We start from the raw sequence: 22,747 nt of genomic DNA, 5'->3' as shown, positions 1-22,747 counted from the left end.
CAGGATGGGTGTAAACACCATACATTTTCCGTTATAATGCGACCCAAAATACAGACAAATTTTAATGTTTGTCATATCTATTGTTTAAGACAACTGGTGAATAGCAAAACCATCACTCTATAGACTAGCTTTTGTTGTATCATTGAAAATCCAGAATTATCAAAATAAAGGCGATTTTATATCATCCGTTTCCTAAACACGCCAAAAAGCACAATAAAAACGACAACCAATGTTTTCTTTATGTTTATCTCTGATCATAACGAAGAAACAGACGCATTTACACATCTGTGTATTGGTTAGTTTTTGCATCGACAGCAATCTTACCAAGTATTGATTATATGTTGATTTTGCTATTACCAATGTTCTACTTAGTTTTTCTTAGAACTTCCAAATAAATGAAATGAATGCCATTCATATAATGTTATGTTTTTCTTTATGACGCCGCCTGAAACGGAAACCTTCCATTCGTTTACTGTACACTCCATCTTCGATCATAATAAACAAACGTAGGCATTAAACACGCATGATCAAAGAGATAAATAATGATATTAAAAGCTTTTAGTAAATATGTTATTACAATTATTATTTACCATATTGATATAAATTCTTACATACGTGGCAAAGCAGGAAAACTATTTTTTCTTTTTGCGTGTAATCAACAATAACAAACTGCCGCTAATGACAGAATGATAATTTACGATAATTCTAAACTGTTACTAAAGATGATTGTCCATTCCATATCCAAAATACTTTTCCTAACTTTAGTTATAAGTCAACTTGTACCCACTTCAATTATGAAACCATCTATAAAAAAGTAAGAGAAGAAGTAAGTACTAGGCCGATTTTTAAAGTTATCGAACAATTAAGTTGCCGCTATAACGTTCGATGTGACAGAGATGGTGCGAGATTAGAGAAAGTAAGGAAAATTTAATCATGATTGATTTTCAATATAACAAACTTTGTGAAGCTACAAAGATTTCATTTGTTAGAGAGAGAGAGAGATAGAGAGAGAGAGAGAGAGAGAGAGAGAGAGAGAGAGAGAGAGAGAGAGAGAGAGAGAGAGAGAGAGAGAGAGCGTGTGTGTGTGTGTGTGTGTGTGTGTTAGTTTTAAATGTACTAAACAAAAAAATATGATAGGTTATAACACATTGGTGCTTATGTAATATCAACTGTATAGATGTTTTGAATAAGTTGAGAAATAGTATAAACAACGGATTTTGAGCGAAGCGAAAAATCTATTTTTGGGTGAGGTTATAACACATTGGTGCTTATGTAATATCAACTGTATAGATGTTTTGAATAAGTTGAGAAATAGTATAAACAACGGATTTTGAGCGAAGCGAAAAATCTATTTTTGGGTGAGATAGCCATGATGTCCTGATGGAAGGTTCCTTTTGGTAGCTTCCTTGGGTATATTAACTACAAGGATATTCCCAGAGAATTAAACCACAGGTTATCACAGAATTCTTACTTCTGGTGCGAGTATCCTAAAGGTTTCCCTTCAAGACATCGTATATCAACAGGGGACGCTTGTATTAACACGCCACATAGCTATCTGCACCCCATATAGAGTTAACACTTCGATATGGAAAGGTGGAGAATAACTGGGGAGCCGTTCCACAGTTACACTCGTCCGTGGCTTCTTTTGGTACTCGAAACGTAAACAAACGGGCGCCATTGCTAAATGACGTCACGTCCGTCTCATCCTGATGCCAGCTCCTTGCTAATCTCCATGATACAGCAGGACAGGGCGGGGCCTGAAAGGCTGGACTAGAATAGCAGGGAGGGTCCATCAGGACGTCATGGCTATCTCACCCAAAAATAGATTTTTCGCTTCGCTCAAAATCCGTTTTTTGGGCTCAAGCCATGACGTCCTGATGGAAGAGTACCAGAGAATCAATGTATCGTGGAAAATTTCCCCTTATTAGAGTAAGTGCCAAGGGCTTTGAATAGAGGTATGTAATGTGACCTCGGTAGAGGTTCCGTGGGGATCCAGCTTCATGAAGTTCGTGAAGGACTCGGAGACAAGACAGAATGGTCAATATTCGTGTAGGAACATTCTCAACAGTAGATGAGTGATGGTTAATCACTATATTCCATGGTTAGAGAACAATCTGGTCTCGAAGGTATGGCGTAGGTAAGTATTCAATTAGGAATATTACATAGCATAGGTGAGTATATAATACAGACAAACATATTATTCTTCTCATTTCAAAGGAAAGGGGTAAATGAAACTATGGCATTCATGTATTTCATAGTGTAAATAGGAGCGAAGAGAGAGACGCACAAGTAATAAAATAGACATTTTATTTCGTAAATTGCAAGTTATAGTAGTAATAAATGCAATAAAGGATGTAAAGTTAATTTACAGTAATAAATAATGTACATAGAAATTAGAAGACTTCGATCTTGAATCTGAAAGAAATTTCAAATTTTTAGAAAGCACAAGTTCCAGAGGAACGTCAGTCTTTAAAAAAGGAAAAAACACATCATGCCCTAGGCATGTGGCACTCATGTGAAGTCTATGACATTTCACCTTGGAAAGAACAGTTTATTAGAAACACTAAGTGTCCATGAAATCACCATGTATCACACGAGGGTCAACACAGGCACCCGTAGAGTTTAAGTCCCAAGTAACTCGCTGTTCTATGCAGAGTTAAACTGCAGGTTTCATAACACTACCTGCGGCTACCACGAAATGTTTGACTTCATGCACTTGCTTCGCGTAGTGCTTGAAGAAAACGAGCGAAGATTTCCATCCTGTGAAGCTCTTGAGGCTTTCGAAATCCATACTCTGGAAGAAATTTAGAGAAGATGCGACTTTTCTAGGATCGTGACCTGCGGGTGTACTGTCAGGATCCGCTCTGCGAATGAAGTAGGTGATTTTCGCTCTTAGTTGTTTCAGTGATAGGTCGCTACCCGATGTTTCTCCTTTGAAGAGTTGGCCTCCACCAAAGTCTGAAGTTCTCCGAAGATAGACCTTGAGACTCTCTACTGGACATAGAGAGACATCTTCCTTTAGGGGGCAGATTCTCCAGAGGCCCCATCTCTTGGTGGGTAATTCGTTTTTTTGCGAGAAACGTCGGATCAGGGAAGAGGGTAAGTTCTCCTGAATCTGTGAACAGGATATGACCCTCGTCTCTTGATAATGCCACTATTTCGCTGACTCGGGCTCCCGAGGCGAGAGCAAAAAGGAATATAACTTTTTGAGTCAGATCCTTGAGAGGGCACGAATCGTTGTCCAAGTTAGAGGCAAAATGGAGCACCTTGTCCAGGGACCAGGAGATAGGTTTTGGCGGAGGTGCTGGGCGTAGTCGAGCGCATGCCTTTGGTAGTTTATTGAAAATATCGCTGTAGAGATCAATCTGGAAGGCGTACAGTAGTGGTCTAGTCAAAGCCGATTTGCAGGTAGAAATCGTGTTGGCTGCTAAGCCTTGTCCATGAAGGTGAATGAAGAAGGACATGCAAAAATCAATGGTGATTTCCGTAGGGTTTTTTGCTTTGACGAACGAGACCCACTTTCTCCAGGATGATTCGTATTGCCATCGTGTGGATTCGGTCTTGTATTCCTAGAGGAAGTCTAGACTTTTCTTTGAGATCCCAAACCTTTTCTTCGCGGCTAGGGAGAGAAAATCATGAGATGAAGGTCCCTGACTTTCAGTGATGAAGCGAAGACAGTCGACTTTTGTACTTGCTGAGAGAGAACTGGGCCCGAGAGGGGGATCAGCTTGGGCTGCAGCTCCAGGACCAGGGGGGTACCAATTGCTCCGGGGCCACTTGGGAGCCACTAGGGCTGCTGTCCCTTTGAAGGTTCTCAGTTTGGAGAGGACTTTCAGCAGAAGGTTGGTGGGAGGGAACAGGTATATCCTGGACCATCTGTTCCAATCCAGTGACATGGTGTCCACTGCTTCTGCCTTGGGGTCCTCGTACGGGGCCACATAACGAGGAAGTTGATTGTTGTCGCTCATTGCGAAGAGATCGATCTGAAGTTCCGGGACTTGGCGAGAGATGAAGGAGAATGATCTTGCGTCTAGAGACCATTCCGACTCTATTGGGCTTGTCCGTGATAGAGCGTCCGCCGTCACGTTGCGGAATCCTTGTAGGTGAACTGCAGACAGGTGCCATTTCTTCTTTTCTGCCAGACGGAAGATCGGAAGAAGTACCTAATTTATCTGGGGCGATCTCGAGCCCTGACGATTGAGACATCTGACTACCACCGAGTTGTCCAGAGTCAGACGGATGTGGATCGAGGGAGGCGGAGAGAGTTTCTTCAGAGTGAGAAGGACCGCCATGGCCTCCAAGATGTTGATGTGAAATGTCTTGAATAGGGGAGACCATGTCCCTTGAGCCTGTTGTTGGTGGGAGTGACCTCCCCAACCCTCCAGCGAAGCGTCCGTGTGGATGTTGAGTGATGGAGGTGGGTGTTGAAGAGGAATGGACCTTTACAGGGCCTTTGCTTCCGACCACGGCTTTAAGAGTAAGCGAAGTCTGTTTGGGAGCCGTCTCTTGAGGTCTCTTCGAGCGATGGATGCAGAACGTCTCCAGACTCCCCCGGCATCCTTTAGCTGTGTGCGAAGCACTGGGTTTGTCACAGAGGCGAACTGTAGAGAGCTTAGAACTTGTTCCTGCTGTCGTCTTGATATCCTTTTGGATTTCAGCAGTTTTTTGACAGACCCTGCTATTTCCTTCCTTTTCTTCTGTGGGATGGAAAGGCGGTGTGACTGAAGATCCCAATGGATTCCTAACCATTGGAACTTCTGAGCTGGAGAGAGGCAAGATTTCTTGGTGTTTATCTTGAATCCCAGGTGTTCTAGGAACTGAGTGACTTTGTTGCAGGATCGTACACAATCTTCGGGCGATGTCGCCCAGACCAGCCAGTCGTCTAGGTAGGCTATCACCTGGACGCCGCGAAGGCGGAGCTGTTGAACGATGGCGGTTCCAGCTTGGTGAAGATCCGTGGGGCCACGTTGAGCCCGAAGGGCATGGCCCTGAAAGCGTAGCTTTTCCTTTGGAGTCGAAATCCTAGGTAGGAGGAAGCGTGATGGTTCATTGGAATGTGCCAGTAGGCATCCGCCTGGTCTATCAAGACCGTGTAGGACCCTTGAGGCAGGAGGGTCCGTATTTGTTGAAGAGTCAGCATCTTGAACTTGTTGTTCGCGATGAACTTGTTGAGGGGGGATAAGTCTAGAATGACTCTGAGTTTGTCGGAGTCCTTCTTGGGGACGCAAAATAGTCTCCCTTGGAACCTGGTTGACTTTACCCTCCTTATCACCTTCTTGTTCAAGAGTTCTAGGACATATTCTTCCAGGAGGGGGGTTGACTGTTGAAAGAATTGCTGGAAGGTTGGGGGTGGTTGAGTCCAGCTCCAGCTTAGTCCCTTCTTGACGATGCTGTGTGCCCAGGGATCGAAGGTCCAACGATCCTGGAATTGGCGGAGTCTTCCTCCCACCGGAAGCACTTCATTGCTTCTGGCTTCCCGAGGGTTTGCTACCTCGGCCGCTAGCTCCCCTTCCTCCTCTGCCTCTGGAGGGACAGCGAGACACATCTCTGCCTGAGCCTCTGCTTGAGCCTCTACCTTTGGGACGAAAGGTAGTGGATTGCTGCTCAAATGCAGGGATGAAGACCGGTGACTGCGATAGAAACGGTTGGGTGACCAGCTGAAAGGTCTGTTGTGGCTGAGCTGCCACTTGGGGAGTAGCGGAACCCGGAAACTGCCGTCTCTGTTAACGTTGCTGGGGTTTTGGTTTCAGAGGTTTCCTCTTAGGTTGAGGGCCGTCGTCCTGAGAGGATTTCCTTTTCTTCGACATGCCCCACTTATGGAGAAGGTTCCTGTTCTCCGTGACGGCTCTTTCAGCGATCTCTTTCACTAGGGAGGAGGGAAAGAGGTGTTTACCCTAGATGTTGGAGGAAATCAGCCTCCGAGGTTCGTGTCTCACTGTAGTGCTCGCGAACACGAATTCATGACAGGCTCTACGAGCCCTAGTGAAGCTGTACAGATCCTTCATGACCGTTGCCAGATGCGTTTTGGCAAGGACCATGTAGAAGTCTGGGACCCTAGTGTCACCGGCCATGACTTCAAGCTGTACCTGGAGGGACATAGATGCGGCAAGCCTTTCCTTCGTATCATGTTCCCTACGAAGGAGGTGATCGTTTAGTTTTGGGAGGTCCTCATTAAACTGACGACCAGCAACGTCAGGCTCTAGCTTCCCCACTGTGAATGTCGACTGGACGTCTTTCCAGTGCCTATCATCAGGGGGAGTAGTCAGGGAGAAGGGCCTGCACTCCTCCAGTACAGGGCAAGGTTTCCCTTCTTCCACTGCTTTCAGTACTGCAGTGAAGGCCTTTTCAAGAAAGGGGAAGGTCGCATTGTCCGGTGCGACGAAGGTTGGGTGCTTTTTACTAAGCGCCGGCATCTTTGAATTGGTGAATCCCCTACTCTTCACCGCGTTGGCTAGCATAGCCTGGGCCTTCGAGAGATCGAACACAATTACCTCCTTTGGTTCGGTCTCTTCTTTAGAGGCGGGTTCGGACCTGAGTTGGACGTAACAGTCCGGATAAGCCTCAAAGTTCGGGAAGAACTCCACTTTTTCCAACGCGATCGAGCCGACCTTCTCACTGATGAAGATCTTGCCCGTGGCGATCGGCATGTGCTCGGCATACCTCCATGGGTTAGTATCCGAGCAGGCAGGAAGGTCCTTAACCGAAGGATTTCGGTTGCTTAGAACTTCCGAGGTTAGACTTGAAAAGCTCATGAGTCTTGCGAAGTTTCTTATCCATGAGAGCTTCAAGCATCTTGAAGATCTCCTGAGTGCCTGATGGGATAGGGTCCGGGGTGGCGGACTTTGAAGGAAGGGATTCCTCGGTCGGTGTAGGAGTTGGTGCAGGAGTAGAAGTGGGAGCGACCTCATGCTCCGAATCAGGGTATTCCACCTGATCTTCCTCATAGTCGAGCTCCTCGCCCATGAGGTTCCTCTCTGTAGTTTCTGACACTTCCGACATACGTTCCATGTTGTCGGAATCTAGACGGCACTCATGCATGGACTGGGCCATGACAACATCAGGTTCCACCACTATCTGGACGGTAGGAATCTGATCACTAGGGACCACTGAGTCTTTCGATGCCTTCGGGAATAGCAAGGCCCTCAAATCTTCGGTAGCGAGATACGGTCCGGTGGCGTTCTTCTGGAAGCCACGCACCCACTTGCGTAGCTTCTCCTGAGCGTTGTCCCTTACCTCCGCTGAAGGAGGATCGTCGAACGCTTCAACCAGACGACTCTTGCAGACTGTACAGTGCTGCGGGTCCCAGTATTTCAGGTCGCCTTTCTTGGCGGAGCAGGGGGCGTGGGTCCGACACGCCTTGTGCCCGTAGAAGTCCGGGCGCTTCACTCCACAGAAGTTGTGGTCACACTTCATATACTCCTCCTGTAAAAGAAAGAGATCATGAGTATATGGAAGGCATAAGAATGACTTACATTACTCTAAGGTTAAATTTTAAGTAGTCAAAATTTCACCTAACATTAAATAATTCATGAATATTGTAATGTTTGAGAAGAGGAGCGGGAAAGGAAGTAGATAGACACATACTTGTGAATCCCGCCCAGTCGGTTACCGTAACCTTATCAATAGGCAATTTCATTTGTGACCGAGGGACACAAAACGGAAATCCGATTGTCTTCGAGGTGTATCAGGGACTGAGACCACTCAGTTCCTTGGGTTAAAGGGGTAGTAGGAGACCCCGTATAGATCTAGGTTCCGGCAACCGACCGTGCTAAGACACACAGAGTATGCTGGAAATTTGTAATGTGCAAGAAGACAGCACAGCCACTAGTAGAATGGTAAGACAATACCTAAACATAGAAGTGGCCAAGCCATCTGGCTGCAGTGTAGGACTGTCGGCATGTTGTCGACAGGTAGAAGAAGGGGTGCAAGTCCCTTGGTGCTTCCGGAGGGCGCCGGCAGGCCGACAGCACGCCGGAGGCTGCTCCGGTAGGGTGTAAGGCATTAAGGCAGACACATTGAGAATCTAAGCATAATACCAACTTGGCGACCGCCGGCACAGCGGCGGCAGAGCTCCGGCAGCCGAAGGATGACGGCTTGGTGATCAGTTCATAAGATAATGCAGAATATGGTAGAATACCCAGACCGCCGGCAATCAATGCCGGCACGCCGGAGGCCGGCCCGAAGGTCGGACAACCGAAACTAGGTAATGGAGGGGTGGGCTATCGGCTGTATGCCGACGGAAGGCGGCAGCCCCCCGGCACACGGAAAGCTGACGACTTAGAGGAGGGAGGGTATCTTATGAGAGAGAGTCACCAAAGGGTAGGGCGGTATCACCGGCAGTAGAAGCAGCAAGGGACCGGCACCAGGGTAGATAGAGAGACAGATAAGGAGAGATTGGAGGGGTAAGACCACATACCCCTCCGGCATCCCTCCGGAGAGAGTGTACCCATGATAGGAGTAGGTCCTAGCATCCAATGGCAGGGGGCCGGCAGTCGGCCGGGTGCCAGGGTAACCCAAGGGAGGGTTAGAGTACACTCAAGAGGGGAACCCCCTGTTGGGCAAATCGCTGCCAGTGGCTACCCCCATAGAACGCTATGAAGGGTATATGTACCAGAGCGGCCTGCTCAACAGAAGATCAAGATAGCCCTATCAATCCACCCAAGGGAGAAGTTGTAGGACTAGGGACAGATGTGTATAGGCCAGCCTATGTATGGGCTAGCCTACAGCAAAGGGCTAACCTAGATAAGGAGTGTTAAATCCCATGCTAGGTAGGCTGAAAGACACATTGCAAGTTGCATGGAAGGGTAAGTAACCTAACCATAAGCAACTGAGGAAGGACAGAGCCGTTCCTCTTTTCTCGGTCGCAACCCTAAGGGGGGATCATTCCCTTAAGGTGGACAGAGAAGCGATAAATACTCTGATTGTGGACAAGATTCCCCTATATAGAAGGGGAAGCATGGCCACGCAGAGGGAATGCCCGTAGGCAGGGGATGAAGGGAGCATATAGGGGTTCCTACATTTAGGTTAGGTTAGAAAGGAACGCAATCAAACCGGTCCCCTATATGGTCCCTGAAGGCGAAAACCACTTGCATCACAGTTAACAGTATGATAAATAATGCCACTATCTTCATAACTTAACCTAGGATCACTGGAATATATCATGCATGAACACAAGAGCTAGGCAATCTAGCCTAGGGGCTAAGCTAGCAATCTAGTATGGGGTCAAGCGATGACCGGATAATAGAGCGTTAAAACAGGATATATGAAGTTCCTAGCTATGAAGACTAAATAACTAACAATATCAATTAGTTAAGAGGCCGGAAAAAGCTGTTCTGACTAGCTAAATAACGCATGCAAGAGAACAGCTCCGCCATAAAATGGCGTGTCCGGTAGCAGCACAGCTCCGCCATAAAATGGCGTGTCCGGTAGCAGCACAGCTCCGCCACAAAACACGAAATATTACGAAAAGTATAAGTTACTTTACGGCCAGAGCTTATTTAAACAATACTGGGACCTGGTACTCAACTTTCCAGAAGAAGGCGAGGCTGAAGGTAGCGACATAATGGCGATGCAAGTCGATAAAAATCGCACAAGGGGAAATCCGTCTAAGCAAGGTAGCTACAAGCAGAAGGATGGGGACGGACGTGACGTCATTTAGCAATGGCGCCCGTTTGTTTACGTTTCGAGTACCAAAAGTAGCCACGGACGAGTGTAACTGGAACGGCTCCCCAGTTATTCTCCACCTTTCCATATCGAAGTGTTAACTCTATATGGGGTGCAGATAGCTATGTGGCGTGTTAATACATGCGTCCCCTGTTGATACACGATGTCTTAAAGGGAAACCTTTAGGATACTCGCACCAGAAGTAAGAATTCTGTGATAACCTGTGGTTTAATTCTCTGGGAATATCCTTGTAGTTAATATACCCAAGGAAGCTACCAAAAGGAACCTTCCATCAGGACGTCATGGCTTGAGCCCCAAAAATACTTTGTTACTGTATTCGTATGCGCCTATTCTTGAGACCGGCAGCTAGACGTCAGCTGATCTGATCTTAGCCAAAAGTAAAACAAAAAGAAGTCAACAATACTCGATTTTTAAAACGCATCCGAAATTTAAAAACTAAAGTACACGCTTTCTTAATGTGCAATTAACTATTTAACGAGTAGCAATTTTCTAGAATAAAATGATGTTTCCCAAAAAATAGTGGTTTGCTGAAGAAATCGGATGCCGTATTTTAAGCTACGACTGAAATGGATGTATACACGGTATAACTTTTTCGTTTTGTATTTGATTGACACTTTAAGAAAAGTGATTTTGGTTTCTTCATCTAATTGTAAGTATTGTATAACACGTGAGAGAGAGAGAGAGAGAGAGAGAGAGAGAGAGAGAGAGAGAGAGAGAGAGAGAGAGAATCAGCTGTTGTAATTGAATGCCGTGTTTTTGTTTCGTGAGGAATTGATCGCCAGAACTAACAATAGTCATGTTAATTTCATTCTTAAACTCAGGTTGCCATATGTGAACTAAGGTTTTATTTCTTACAGAGAGAGAGAGAGAGAGAGAGAGAGAGAGAGAGAGAGAGAGAGAGAGAGAGAGAGAGAGATAGAGAGAGATTTATAATTATACCGTGTACTCTACAAAACCAATCTTTGCAAATCAAATGTATACTGTTTAAAATATGACAAAATATTGCCAACTCGTTATCGAAGTTTAGGCTATTCACTGCCGATAAACGAACTCAGTCTACTTGTGAAAACCTTGAACGCCTGAAGGGAAAAATAAAGCTTTTATAAATACTGCACTAAACAAAAATAATGCTTTAATATACCATCATTAACACTACCATTAAAATTATCGAAAGGTTGGAGAAAGATAAAGATTGCCGAGAACATAACCACAATTCTGTTTACATTTTGTCAGCTGGACTCGCACAGTTAACAGTTGATTTCATTGTTGATGTGGAATTTTATCCTTAAATAGGCTTTTTATTATGAAATTATATTAATAAGATGTAATGTTAATATTGTTTTGTAACATTTATTATAAATCACCATATTTAGGGCTACCAATAGACTTAAAAAGACAATACAGTATATTTGATACGTTTTGTAGTCCTTGACTAGCAGACTTTGAACAGCTTAGCAGATACAGAAAATATATTTTTGGAAAATAGCGATCGCATAAAAGGGGAATCGTATAATTCGAACACGTATAATTCGGGACCCTACTGTACAGTGATGCCTCACAACACGAAATTAATTGGTTCCGTAAGGGCTTTCGTGAAGTGAATTTTTTGTGTAGGAAATCGCCTTTTATATGTAAATAGCCTAATTTGTTCCAGACCCTAGAAAAACACCACATTTTGGCCCTAAATATACTAAATATATGTACTAAATATATGAAAAGTACTGTATTGTGATAATTTAATAATACATTAATAATCTGAAAAAGAAGAGTTTAATTAGAGCAAACAGTAGAAATAAAGTACGTAGAAAAAATGTGGAACCTTACCTTTGGAGTGAGGCGATGTCCGAGAGCGAAGTGCGGGGTGGTAGAGGAGTATGAAAACGGAAAACATTTACGTATAAGTGGCAGAAAACGTAAACACTTAACTTTACAAAACAGATTTATAAATTACAGAAAACATTAACACTTGATTTTAAGAAACGCATCTACAAATGGCTGGAAATATGAACACTAAACTTTACGATAAACTTAAAATAATTTTTTTTTTTCTTTTTTTTTTTTCTTTTTACTTCAAGTTTTCTATTTTCTAAATTTAATTACACTACGCTTTGTCTTCATCACTACTACCACTTTTCTTTCATTTTTTAGCTGGCGCTTGGTCTGCTTCTACCAAAGGCCTCTTACTAAAATATGCGTCCAAAGAAGCTTGTTTCTGCCTGCTTTTTAAAATGTTCCTGAAATAACTCGGGCAAACTTCATTACAGTACTTAAGCACACGATCTGTGAGAATTTTTTTCTGGGTGTCTTTTCTACGAGAGTCACCATTTTAAAGTAACCATCTAGACCCTCTTTAATTTCTGCCTTTATCAGTGGCTCATCCTCCTCTTCCTGAACGACGTTCACTCGCATGGCCTCCAACTCCTTCTGGTCATCCATCGTAAGTTCATCTTGGTGCTCGATAAGCTCATCAATGTCGGCCTCATCAACTTCCAGACCCATGGACTTCCTGAGTGTAACTATCTCAGCAACTTCAGATTGAGCATCAGGTTTAGGATCGTCAACATTTTTGGAATCATCTTTAGTTTGGTCTGCGTGGAAGCCCTCAAAATCTCATGCGGAGACGGCATCAGGCCACAGCTTCCTCCAAGCAGAGTTGAATGTACGCCTCGAAATCTCCTGCCAAGCTTGATCGATCATTTTGAGGCATATGATAATGTCAAAACGCTCCTTCCAAAATTGACGAAGGGTGAGGTTTGTGCTCTCAATGATTTCGAAATATCTCTTGAAGAGATATTTCGTGTAGAGTTTCTTAAAGTTTGAAATCACTTGCTGGTCCATGGGCTGGAGAAGAGGGGTGGTGTTCGGTGGAAGAGAGAATATCTTGACGAAGGAATATTGTGGTGCAATATCTTCATGGAGGGAAGGAGGGTGAGCAGGGGCATTGTCCAGTACCAGCAGGCATTTCATAGGGTGGCGCCTCTCTTCCAAATACTTTTTCACAGTTGGGCCAAAACAAATATTTTATCCACTCGATAAACAATTGTCTTGTTACCCAGGCTTTTCCATTAGCCCTCCACAACACATTTAGAATTTTCTTAACGACTTTGTGGGTCTTGAAGGCTCGAGGAGTATCGGAGTGATACACCAGCAGGGGTTTCACTTTGCAATCCCCACTGGCATTTGCACAGAGTGCAAGGGTAAGCCTATCCTTCATAGGCTTATGCCAAAGTAGCCTCTTTTCTTCTGCCGTGATCTACGTTTGACGAGGCATTTTTTTCTAAAAAAGCCCAGTCTTATTGCAATTGACGACTTGCTGGGGACTGTAGCCTTCCCGGACAGTCAACTCGTCGAACGTCTTAACAAAGGCTTCAGCTGCTTTCGTGCCCGAGCTTGCAGCCTCCCCATGATGCACCACCGAATGAATGCCTGAGCTTCTCTTAAATTTTTCAAACCACCCACGAGAAGCCTTGAACTCTGGGGGTTCCTGCTTCGATGTTCCTTCTCCTGCATTTGCATCGGCCTGAGCACGCACGAGATCACCGAAAATGGCGCTGACTTTCGGGCAGATTATCGCTGCGGTGATAGTGTCTCCAGACATTTCTTTGTCCTTTATCCAGACAACCAGCTGTCTCTCCATCTCATCATGGATGTGGCTCCTCTTGCTGGGGAAAACAGTCACACCCTTAGAAGGTGTTGCTGCTTTGATAGCTTCCTTCTGCTTAAGGATCGTTCCTATCGTAGACAGATTTCGGCCCTATTCCTTCGCGAGCACACTTAACCGCATGCCAGCCTCGTATTTCTTCATTATTTCCATCTTCATTTCCATGAAAAGCATCATCCTTTTCTTTCCCTTAACATCAGCGATTTTCTTGGGACTCATGACTAATGATGTATCGTAGGATCACACACGATAACAGTACGTAGTACAGTAAAGTTGTTACGAAAACGAAATCACAAACACTAAGTCATTGCGTACGATACCGTTGCCGGAACGAAAAGACATAGGAACGCCGATACGTAGATGCACGATGGGATACAGTAGATGCCGACCAATAGGAGAGCAGAATCTCATGGTAGTAATTAGAATCCAAGTAGGGAGATAACCAATGGGAACGCAGGAGGATGGTAGCGAGTTTACGGGCTGGCGGCGCGCGAATTTTAAAATCTGTCTCGGATGCTCCCGCTCGTACCGCCTTTCGTTGTCTGAAACATGTTTTGTGATCAGAGTCACAAAATTTTTCATCTCCTTTCGTGAAGTGAAAATTTTGTAAGCCGATTCTTTCGTAGCTAGAGGTTTGACTGTAATATGGTGAATCTCTAGGGCCTTGACCTGCTTGCTATGGCAATTTCACTGTTCCTTGCCTCTTTCATTCATGAGCGACCTTTAAACATTAAGTGGTTAGCGAGTCGCATGGTCTCCCTTACGACATCACCCATTCTCGGGTATAGGGACAAGTCTGTGTCAACTTCATTCCTTCATTGCAAGACTCAAAATCAGAGTAGATAATCCTGGTTGTCTACTTGCTTGTGAATACAGACAGATTCAGAAAGTACTTTTGTGTGATGGAAGTACTTCTAACATGGTATGGAAAGGTAAAATACCTTCATTACCCATTACCTGCAAGACATACACAAAGGATCTTATTTTGATGTACCTGTGGTAGCTGCACAGCAAGTGGATTAGCTACCTTACCTCCTCTCAGCTGGATCTCTTCGACTACAGGTATGCCCCATATTGCTGGTAGCTAGAATGTTGTACTGTATTCGTTTTTATATTCCATACTACGTCCCCAATCTTCTTACGAGCTGGAGGTGGGACGTAAGGTCCCTTTTGTCCACTATATACTGTACTGTATTACAAACCTGTTAATTATACACAAACCATGACAATCACATTCAAGTTTTCTTGCTTTTAATCACTTTCACACAGGCTGTTAACTCACTGGTATTGTTTACGATGTGTCAGGATTCTCACCACTCGCATTATCATGCTAATTAAAGGAACTTTCTCCACCTAAGAGATGAGTTTTCCTAGTAAAGAGCAAATGGTTTGTACTTTTGTATGAACAAAACAAATTTGGAAGTCATTTGAATTTTTCCTAACTATACAAAACTGAGCCCTTTACTCATACTTTACCCACCATCACCTATTCCTATCTGTGATGACAGTGAATAAGATATGAGTGAGCGTGGTAGTACTTCCCCCTGCTATCACTGGTAATGACTGGAATAATTGTTAACACCTCGTTAAAAGTTTTAGTCATTTGCCACCTTGCACTAACATCTATATCCATAGTAAAGAGCTGTTTTTATATTCAGGAAAAATACAAATGACTACCCAATTTTGTCATATTTTAGTATTTTGATGAAGTGTTGTTCTTTCACTTATCAGCTGAATATTCTAATGTGTGTAGTAATTGGTATACAGTAACTTTAATATGTTTTATCAAGGATCCTAACTATTGTTTTTGAATTTCAGCTCACTATAGTGTCCGTCAAGCTTCGCTACAGCTGGTTTTGCCAACCTGTTGATTATTCCTCTAATCCTCTGGAAATGAGGGTCAGTAAATGTGAATTTGTTCTGAAATGTAGAATAAGTGTTAATACTGTCTATTGTTTTGATATCCTCCACTATACCTGACAAATTTTATCCTAACTTAGTTTTTTGAGTTGGCTATAAAACAGACAAGACTTTCTTTTCCTTGCCTTGATACAGTATTTGAATTTAGCTCTACAAGAAAATATTTTTATTTGATTATTTCAATGATTTTTACCTGAAATGCATATGGGTTATACCCTGCAAAGTGAGAGTTGCACAACAATATAACTGAAATGCAACAATTCTAACCTATGTGCAGTTTTTATTTAGTTGTTGACAAAAGCTACTTGTCTTTTTCTTTATTCTGTAAATTTTGGATTTATCTGTCCTCATTGTTGGTGTTTATGTTTTGGTATGTATTGCCTTATCTCATGATTATCTACGGTATGTCTCCAAAGTTTGCTAAAGCAAGATTTTGTGAGAGATGCCTGGTAGATATGATTTTATTATTTAATTTCAACTTGCATGTCTTAGCCAGCACAGTGGGTTGCAGTGTTCCATGCTAGACTGATGTAGCTTAGATGAAGTACAAGAAAAGAAAAGAATAAAATTGTCATGATAATGCTGGAGTAGGTTATTGATAGTTCCAGTGTGATGCCTGATCAATGTTTGAGTGTTTAGTTCTATATCAGTCTTTTTTTGTTGCTCTCATGTAACAATTGCCATATGACATGGTGTGATAGAGCTAAATTTAACTGAAATTTTTGTCTTGGGATTCAGTTCTGAATTTATTGCAGTAAGTCTTGACTTGAATGTTTCCTTCAAACTTGATTTCAGAATATGTCAACTGATTTTATAATGTTAAGTCTCCATAATTTCAAGATACATAAGTAAAACAGTATTTTACACTGAATCTTTTTTATTAGAATTGGAGATATACATGACATCTCTTTATTTGTGCTGGTCTGGGAAGTGTTTAGTGAAGAGATCAGAAAAGAAGATTTGTGGGAATTGCGGAATGCAGATTATTCGGTGTTTACTGCTGAAAATGAGTTAGATTAACAGAGAAGGGTTTTAGAGTAGCAGGAGTCTTTGGAGAGGGATGACTTGAGGGTAAATATTGATAAAACTGATGTTATGATGAGCAGTAAGGAAGATATGGACAGGATAGCTATACCTGAAAGGAGAGGCTTAGTTATAAAACAGGTTGAACAATTTAGATTCTTTAGCTCAACAGTACTAGAAGTCAAGCGGAAGAATATGTGGCTGAAGTTGAGAATATAATAAAAGTAGCCGGGGGAAAGTGGAGGGGGGTAGCAGTATTGGCATGTGATAAGAAAATACCAATCTTAAGGTAAAAGTAAAGCTCTATAGGACTATGATGAGACCAGGGCTAATGTATCGACTGGAAACGTGAGCTCCCTGACAAAAAGATGAAGCAAAGCTTGAGAGATGAGAATGCTGAGGTGAATTAAGGTAATATCACTGCTTGTAAGATTGCAAAAGGATGAAATAAGAAGAATGGCAGACATAGTAAAGATTGAACAAAAGATAGAGTGTCACGACTGAGATAGTATGGATTGTGTTGAGGATGGATGATGGGGAGGGAGTGAGGAGGGCTTGTGTGGAATGTTTAAGGGGAAGATGAAGATTGAGAGGGAAGCAAAGATACAGTAAAGGAATCTGGAGAGAAGGCTACATCAGGCAACTGAACCCTTAATGTAGAGATGATGGTGGGAAAGAAGAAGGAAGAGGCATTATCTTTCACCTAATGCCTGTAATTTTCAATATCAAACTTACCCGATGATCATATAGCTGCATCCCTGCTGCCCCGACAGAAAAAATCTACGGGAGGAATACGCCAGCGATCGCTATACAGGTGGGGGTGTATATCAACAGCGCCATCTGTCAAGTAGGTACTCAAGTACTCGATGTCAACAACGAACCAATTTTCCCTCTGTCGTGCCACAGGCAAGACCTGCTGAATACGCCGTCCCTAACTGGATTTGTTTTCACAACGATTTGGTGAAGTACACTATTCCAGTTTTGAGCTTTCGCTATGCAGGGGGTTTTATCTTCATTTCAAAACTTGAACTCGTTTTGGATAGAATTTAATTATGGTGACGAAGAGAGTATGGACTCTCCTTCACTTTTAAATGGCCGACCCTTCCCTTAGACGGAAGTGTTGGTGACGAAGAGAGTATGGACTCTCTTTCACTTTTAAATGGCCGACCCTTCCCTTAGACGGAAGTGTGTTTAGGTTTTTGGTAATTTTGCTTAACGAGTTATAGATCTATTTATTTTATATCTCTCCGCCTTTATAGGCCTCTTCGATTAACTTTCCATTTATTATAAACTTATAATATCAACTATATTTGAATTTTTATTATAAACTTATAAAAATTAATTTTTATGTTTGTTTATATGCGACCTTTCCTAATAGTAGGCGGTCCTTACTTGGAACCGAAGTTATTTAACATTGAGCCCGTCATATCGTATTTTCCTTTTAAGAATTTTAATGTTTTTGAAAGAATTTCTTTGATAGTCTCGTACTGTTTTCAAAGATGAACTAACGTTTAGTTTAGTCTCCGCAGTTGTTGACGTTCAGAACGTTCAACATGCGCTCTATCGTTACGATAGAGAGAGAGTATTTCACGGTTTCACGTTGCAGTAAGAGTAAACCGATTCTAGCGTTTCGTTCATTCTTTCTTAGCTTAAATGGTTTAAATTCTAAATAAAGGAACTTTTTATTTGGGAAACCTTTCAGTTTTTTCCTTTAGCAATAATATGTTTTAACGATATATAATTGGGCTCTTCTCTCAGGTTCTAAGTCAAGAGAGAAGAGAGAGAGAGATAGAGACGGAGGGAGAGAGAGGAGAATAAACGTTTCGTTCAAGCGGGTAACGTTGTTCTCGTTTTTCACTCTTCTCCCTAGTCGCTGTAGGGGAAGAAGGTAAAACGTTTCTAGAGTTTTATTCTTGTTCCCAGGCTTTATGCGGTGAGAGATTTTAAACGTAGTTTATTTGATCTAGTGTTTAGTCTCTTTTCCAGCCACTGAATTCTTTATCTTTCTTTATGTTTTTCTGTTGCATTGTAAAACTGTTTTCGCAATTACTACCTTTTAATGAAGGATAGGATTGCGTGTTTCAGGTACAAATCACTTAAAGTTTCGATTTCAGTGAAATAAGTGCAAACAGAAAATCAAAAGTGATAAAGTGATATGCGCAAAGTGTTACAGTGTTGCGTTCGAGGTTCGTCTGTTCGTGCCAGTTGTTCACCTAGTCCGGGACCTCTTACAAGCTCCCAAGCCCAGGGGAGAAGTAATGTCGAAGGACTTATGGGTTCCACAGGCCTTGATCGACGAACAGACGTTTCCCTCGGTGGTTTCGGGTGTTTCTACACACGTTGCCGACGTGATCGCCCCACCCACATAAAGACGAGAGAGCCCATTTATTCCTCGTCTGCGGAAGAGGTTTCTCGCAGAAACCATGGACCAAATCTTGCAGCTTTAAGTGCAAGTCGGTCCCTTCCGTGCAAGTCCAACGGCCTAGGTGTAGCCACTGGGTCAGTTCGGACTCGCTCCAGTCATCCGACGACTGCACACCTCCCAAGAGAGGCAAGGTGGTACCGCAACAGGCAGTAACTCCGTCTGTTGCCGCACCAGCTGTTTTAGACCCTCAGTCACAACGGACAGTAGCTCCGTTTGTTGCCGTCTTTTATAGACCCTAGTGGTCCATGCTGCAGACTATACAGTCTCAGCTTGCTCCTTCATGCAGGAGTATCGTGCTGAGAAGGTTTACAATGCACCTGTTAATCTACAACCTGCCACGGTTGTGCGCTCAGCAGATACTGCGGCTGCCTGCTCCCACACTCCACCTGTGAGAGCTCCACCTCCGATGCGCAGTCGACCCTGCCAGACGCATGTTCATGCTGCACCCTCCGTTGACATGCGTGAGCTACCGCATCAGCAGTGGGAAGGTGCTGTAGAGCTGCCGTGTTTTGACACAATGCGGCATGCTCCGCAACCCATGCGGCATGCTCCGCATCCCATACGGCATGCTCCGCAACCCACGGCAGTCCCTCCCACGCACCAGCACTCCGCTTTTGTTGTTGCCAGCTCCCACACTCCGACTGCGGAGAAGGTTGACGATGCACCCGTGGGCCTACAGCCTACCACGGTTGTGCGCCCGGCATGGCTGCCTGCTCCCACACTCTTGTTGTGAGAGCTCCTCCACCCATGCACAGTCAACCCTGCCAGATGTATGATGACTCCCACAGACACACGGAGCACTCCGTTGCCGTGCGTGAGCTACCACAAGCTGCCGTGTTTTGACACGGTGTGTCAGCCTCCGCAACACACTGTGGTTACCGCCACTCGCCCGCAGCAAACTAGTCAGTCAGGAGTTGAGGCTTCCCCACACAACTTTGGTTGTTGCCAACTCACAGATTGTCAAACAGTTACATGACGTTGCCTTCTGGTCTGCTACTATTCACCAGTGCTGTATGTCCTCACGCTCCTGTTGTGGTTGACAGTTCAGTTTTTGACAGTTCACAGACTGTCAAGCAGTTTCATAACGTTGCCTTCTGGTCTGCTGCTTATGCACCAGTGAAACCCTCACTGAGATAACCTAGCTTTTCTCGGACATGGTTCCTGTAGATGAGAAAGTGCTGTTCTCCCTCCTTCTGATACTCCCTTGAGGACTCTGTCATTTAGAGAGGAGCCTTAAGCTGCTTAGCCTCCTTTGGACTTTAATTAAAGCATAACATGCTTCCAGGGAGGGTAAATGGTTCCGCTTCAGTCGCTACCCCGTCTGTTGCCACACCTGCTCCCATAGACCTTGGGCTTTGTTGCAAGACATGCAGTCCAAGCTTAGTCCTTGATAGAGGATTTTTTACGGAAAAGAACCTTCTTGCCAACAACCTTCCTACCGGTTGGTTGTACGCCCTGTTGAGGCTGAGATTTCCTACTCACGTCCGCCAGGTGAGATGATTCCTCCTCCGGTGCGACCCAGTGTGGGTTGCCAGTCGCACGTTAACGTTAAGCGACTCTCGGAGGTGGTTGTGGACATTCAGTGTGTCACTAGGAAGACGTTCAACAACCAGCAGAGGTGACTTGTTGTGACGCAGTGCGGCAACTTCAGCAACCCGATAGGGGTTGTCTGCACAACCCAGACAGTCTAGACAGTTTCGGGTTGTCGCTGTACTTCCTCGCTTCCCCATGGTTGACAGTTCACAGACTGTGCAGCAGTACCATGATCTTGTGTCCGGCTCCGTCACGCATCCACCAGTGCGACCGGATTCAGCGAGTCAGACGTTGCCCACTCCGTTGCCGTTTCCTCATCAGTTTCGGATGAGGAACCCTCTGATGAGGACATGGCTGAACAAGACGATCAACCCCCAACCCTGCTATCCATCCAGAAGATGCTGAAGAAGGAACGCGGCCCTGTCAGGCTGTGGATGAGTCTGGTTAAGACACTGTCATCCGTGGTTCTTTGGTGTCACTTGGAAGACTACACCTCCGTCCTTTTCGGTTTCATCTAGCTCTTCACTGGAAAAGGACAAGACGCTAGAAGCGGTCTAGATCCCGGTTTCCGGAAGATAAGTCTGGTCTGACTGGATGAAAGGACTTTATCAACCTTTGATAGGGTTTTCCCCTGACTGTTCAGACTCCCAACCACGTTCTCTTCTCAGACGCATCGGACGTAGGCTGGGGTGCGACCTTAGGCGGTAGGGAATGCTCGGGATTATGGAACTCGAGTCAAAAGACAATGCATTTCAACTGCAAGAAGCTTCTGGCAGTACGTCTGACCTGGAAAGCTTCAGGTCTCTCCTTCAAGGCAAAGTAGTGGAGGTGAACACGGTCAACTCCCTGCTTTGATGTACATCTCCTAGCAAGGAGGGACCTACTCTCTGACATGGTACAAGTTCGCAAGTGACCTCCTCTCCTGTTCAACAGGTCTAGACTTTTCACTAGTTACAAGTTTCTTCCAAGGCAACTTGAATGTCTTAGCAGATTGCCTCAGTAGGAAGGGACAATAATTCCAACATATTGGACCCTCCACTAGGATGTATGCAAGAGACTTTGGGTCTCCTGGAGCCAGCCAACCATAGATCTCTTCGCAACCTCGATGTCCAAGAGGCTCTCAATACTTTGCTCACCTATCTCGGACCCAGCAGTAGTTCTTTTAGATGCCTTTCTACTTGATTGGTCTCATCTAGATCTATATGCATTCCCTCCGTTCTAGATTGTCAACAAGGTACTGCAGAAGTTCGCCTCTCACGAAGGGACAAGTGGACGCTAATTGCTCCCCTCTGGCCCGCGAGAGAATAAATTACCGAGGTACTTCGATGGCTAGTAGACGTTCCCTGAACTCTTCCCCTAAGGGTGGACCTGCTACGTCTGCCACGCGTAAAGAAGGTACTCCAAGGCCTCCACGCTCTTCGTCTCACTGCCTTCAGAGTATCGAAATACTCTCGAGAACTAGAGGTTTTTCGAAGGAGGCAACCAGAGCGATTGCTAGAGCAAGGAGAACATCCACCCTTAGAGTCTACCAATCGAAGTGGGAAATCTTTCGAAACTGGTGCAAGTCAGTATCCGTATCCTCGACCAGTACCTCTGTAACTCAAATAGCTGACTTCCTCTTATATCTGAGGAAAGAGCGATCTCTTTCAGCTCCCACTCAAGGGTTACAGAAGCATGTTGGCATCAGTCTTCCGTCACAGAGGCTTAGATCTTTCCAACAATAAAGATCTACAGGACCTCCTTAAGTCTTTTGAGACCACGAAGGAGCGTCGTTTGGTTACACCTGGTTGGAATTTAGACGTGGTTCTAAGATTCCTTATGTTAGACAGGTTCGAACCACTTCAATCAGCCTCCCTGAAAGATCTCACCTTTAAGACTCTTTTCCTGATATGCTTAACCACAGCTAAAAGAGTCAGTGAGATTCATGCCTTCAGCAAGAACATCGGATTCTCATCCGAAACGGCTACATGTTCTTCATCTTGGTTTTCTAGCCAAACACGAGCTGCCTTCTCGGCCTTGACCAATATCGTTCGATATTCCAAACTTATCGTATGGTTGGAAATGATCTAATAAGAGTATTATGTCCTGTAAGAGCTCTTAAGTTCTATTTTAAAACCTTTACGAGGCCCGTCTGAAGCTTTATGGTGTTCAGTTAAGAATTCATCTTTGCCTATGTCAGAGAATTCTTTTTCCTATTTTTATCAGACTGTTAATACGAGAGGCTCATTCCCTTCTGAATGAGGAAGACCAAGCTTGACTGAAGGTAAGGACACACGAAGTTAGAGCTGTCACAACTTCCGTGGCCTTTAAACAAAATAGATCTCTGCAAAATATATTCGACGGAACCTATTGGAAAAGCAAATCAGTGTTCGCGTCTTTTATCTTAAGAATGTCCAGTCTCTTTACGAGAACTGCTACACTCTGGGACCATTCGTAGCAACGAGTGCAGTAGTGGTGGGGGCTCCACCACTACAATTCCCTAATTCCAGAACCTTTTTAAT

General features: G+C 44.2%; 1 protein-coding gene across 2 annotated transcripts in view; it reads left to right on the top strand.

The window, feature by feature from the left end:
• LOC137655745 (very long chain fatty acid elongase 4-like) overlaps nucleotides 1-22,747 on the top strand; it is a 339,356-nt gene that overhangs the window by 167,000 nt on the left and 149,609 nt on the right. For both annotated transcript variants that reach the window (XM_068389809.1, XM_068389808.1), the window contains one exon: nucleotides 15,164-15,244. In XM_068389809.1, coding sequence (XP_068245910.1) covers nucleotides 15,164-15,244 — 81 coding nt within the window. The remainder of the gene's footprint in view (nucleotides 1-15,163; nucleotides 15,245-22,747) is intronic.

The sequence above is a fragment of the Palaemon carinicauda genome, chromosome 16 (genome assembly GCF_036898095.1).
Source record: "Palaemon carinicauda isolate YSFRI2023 chromosome 16, ASM3689809v2, whole genome shotgun sequence".
Taxonomy (NCBI): domain Eukaryota; kingdom Metazoa; phylum Arthropoda; class Malacostraca; order Decapoda; family Palaemonidae; genus Palaemon; species Palaemon carinicauda.
This window is presented reverse-complemented; position numbering and strand designations above follow the sequence as displayed.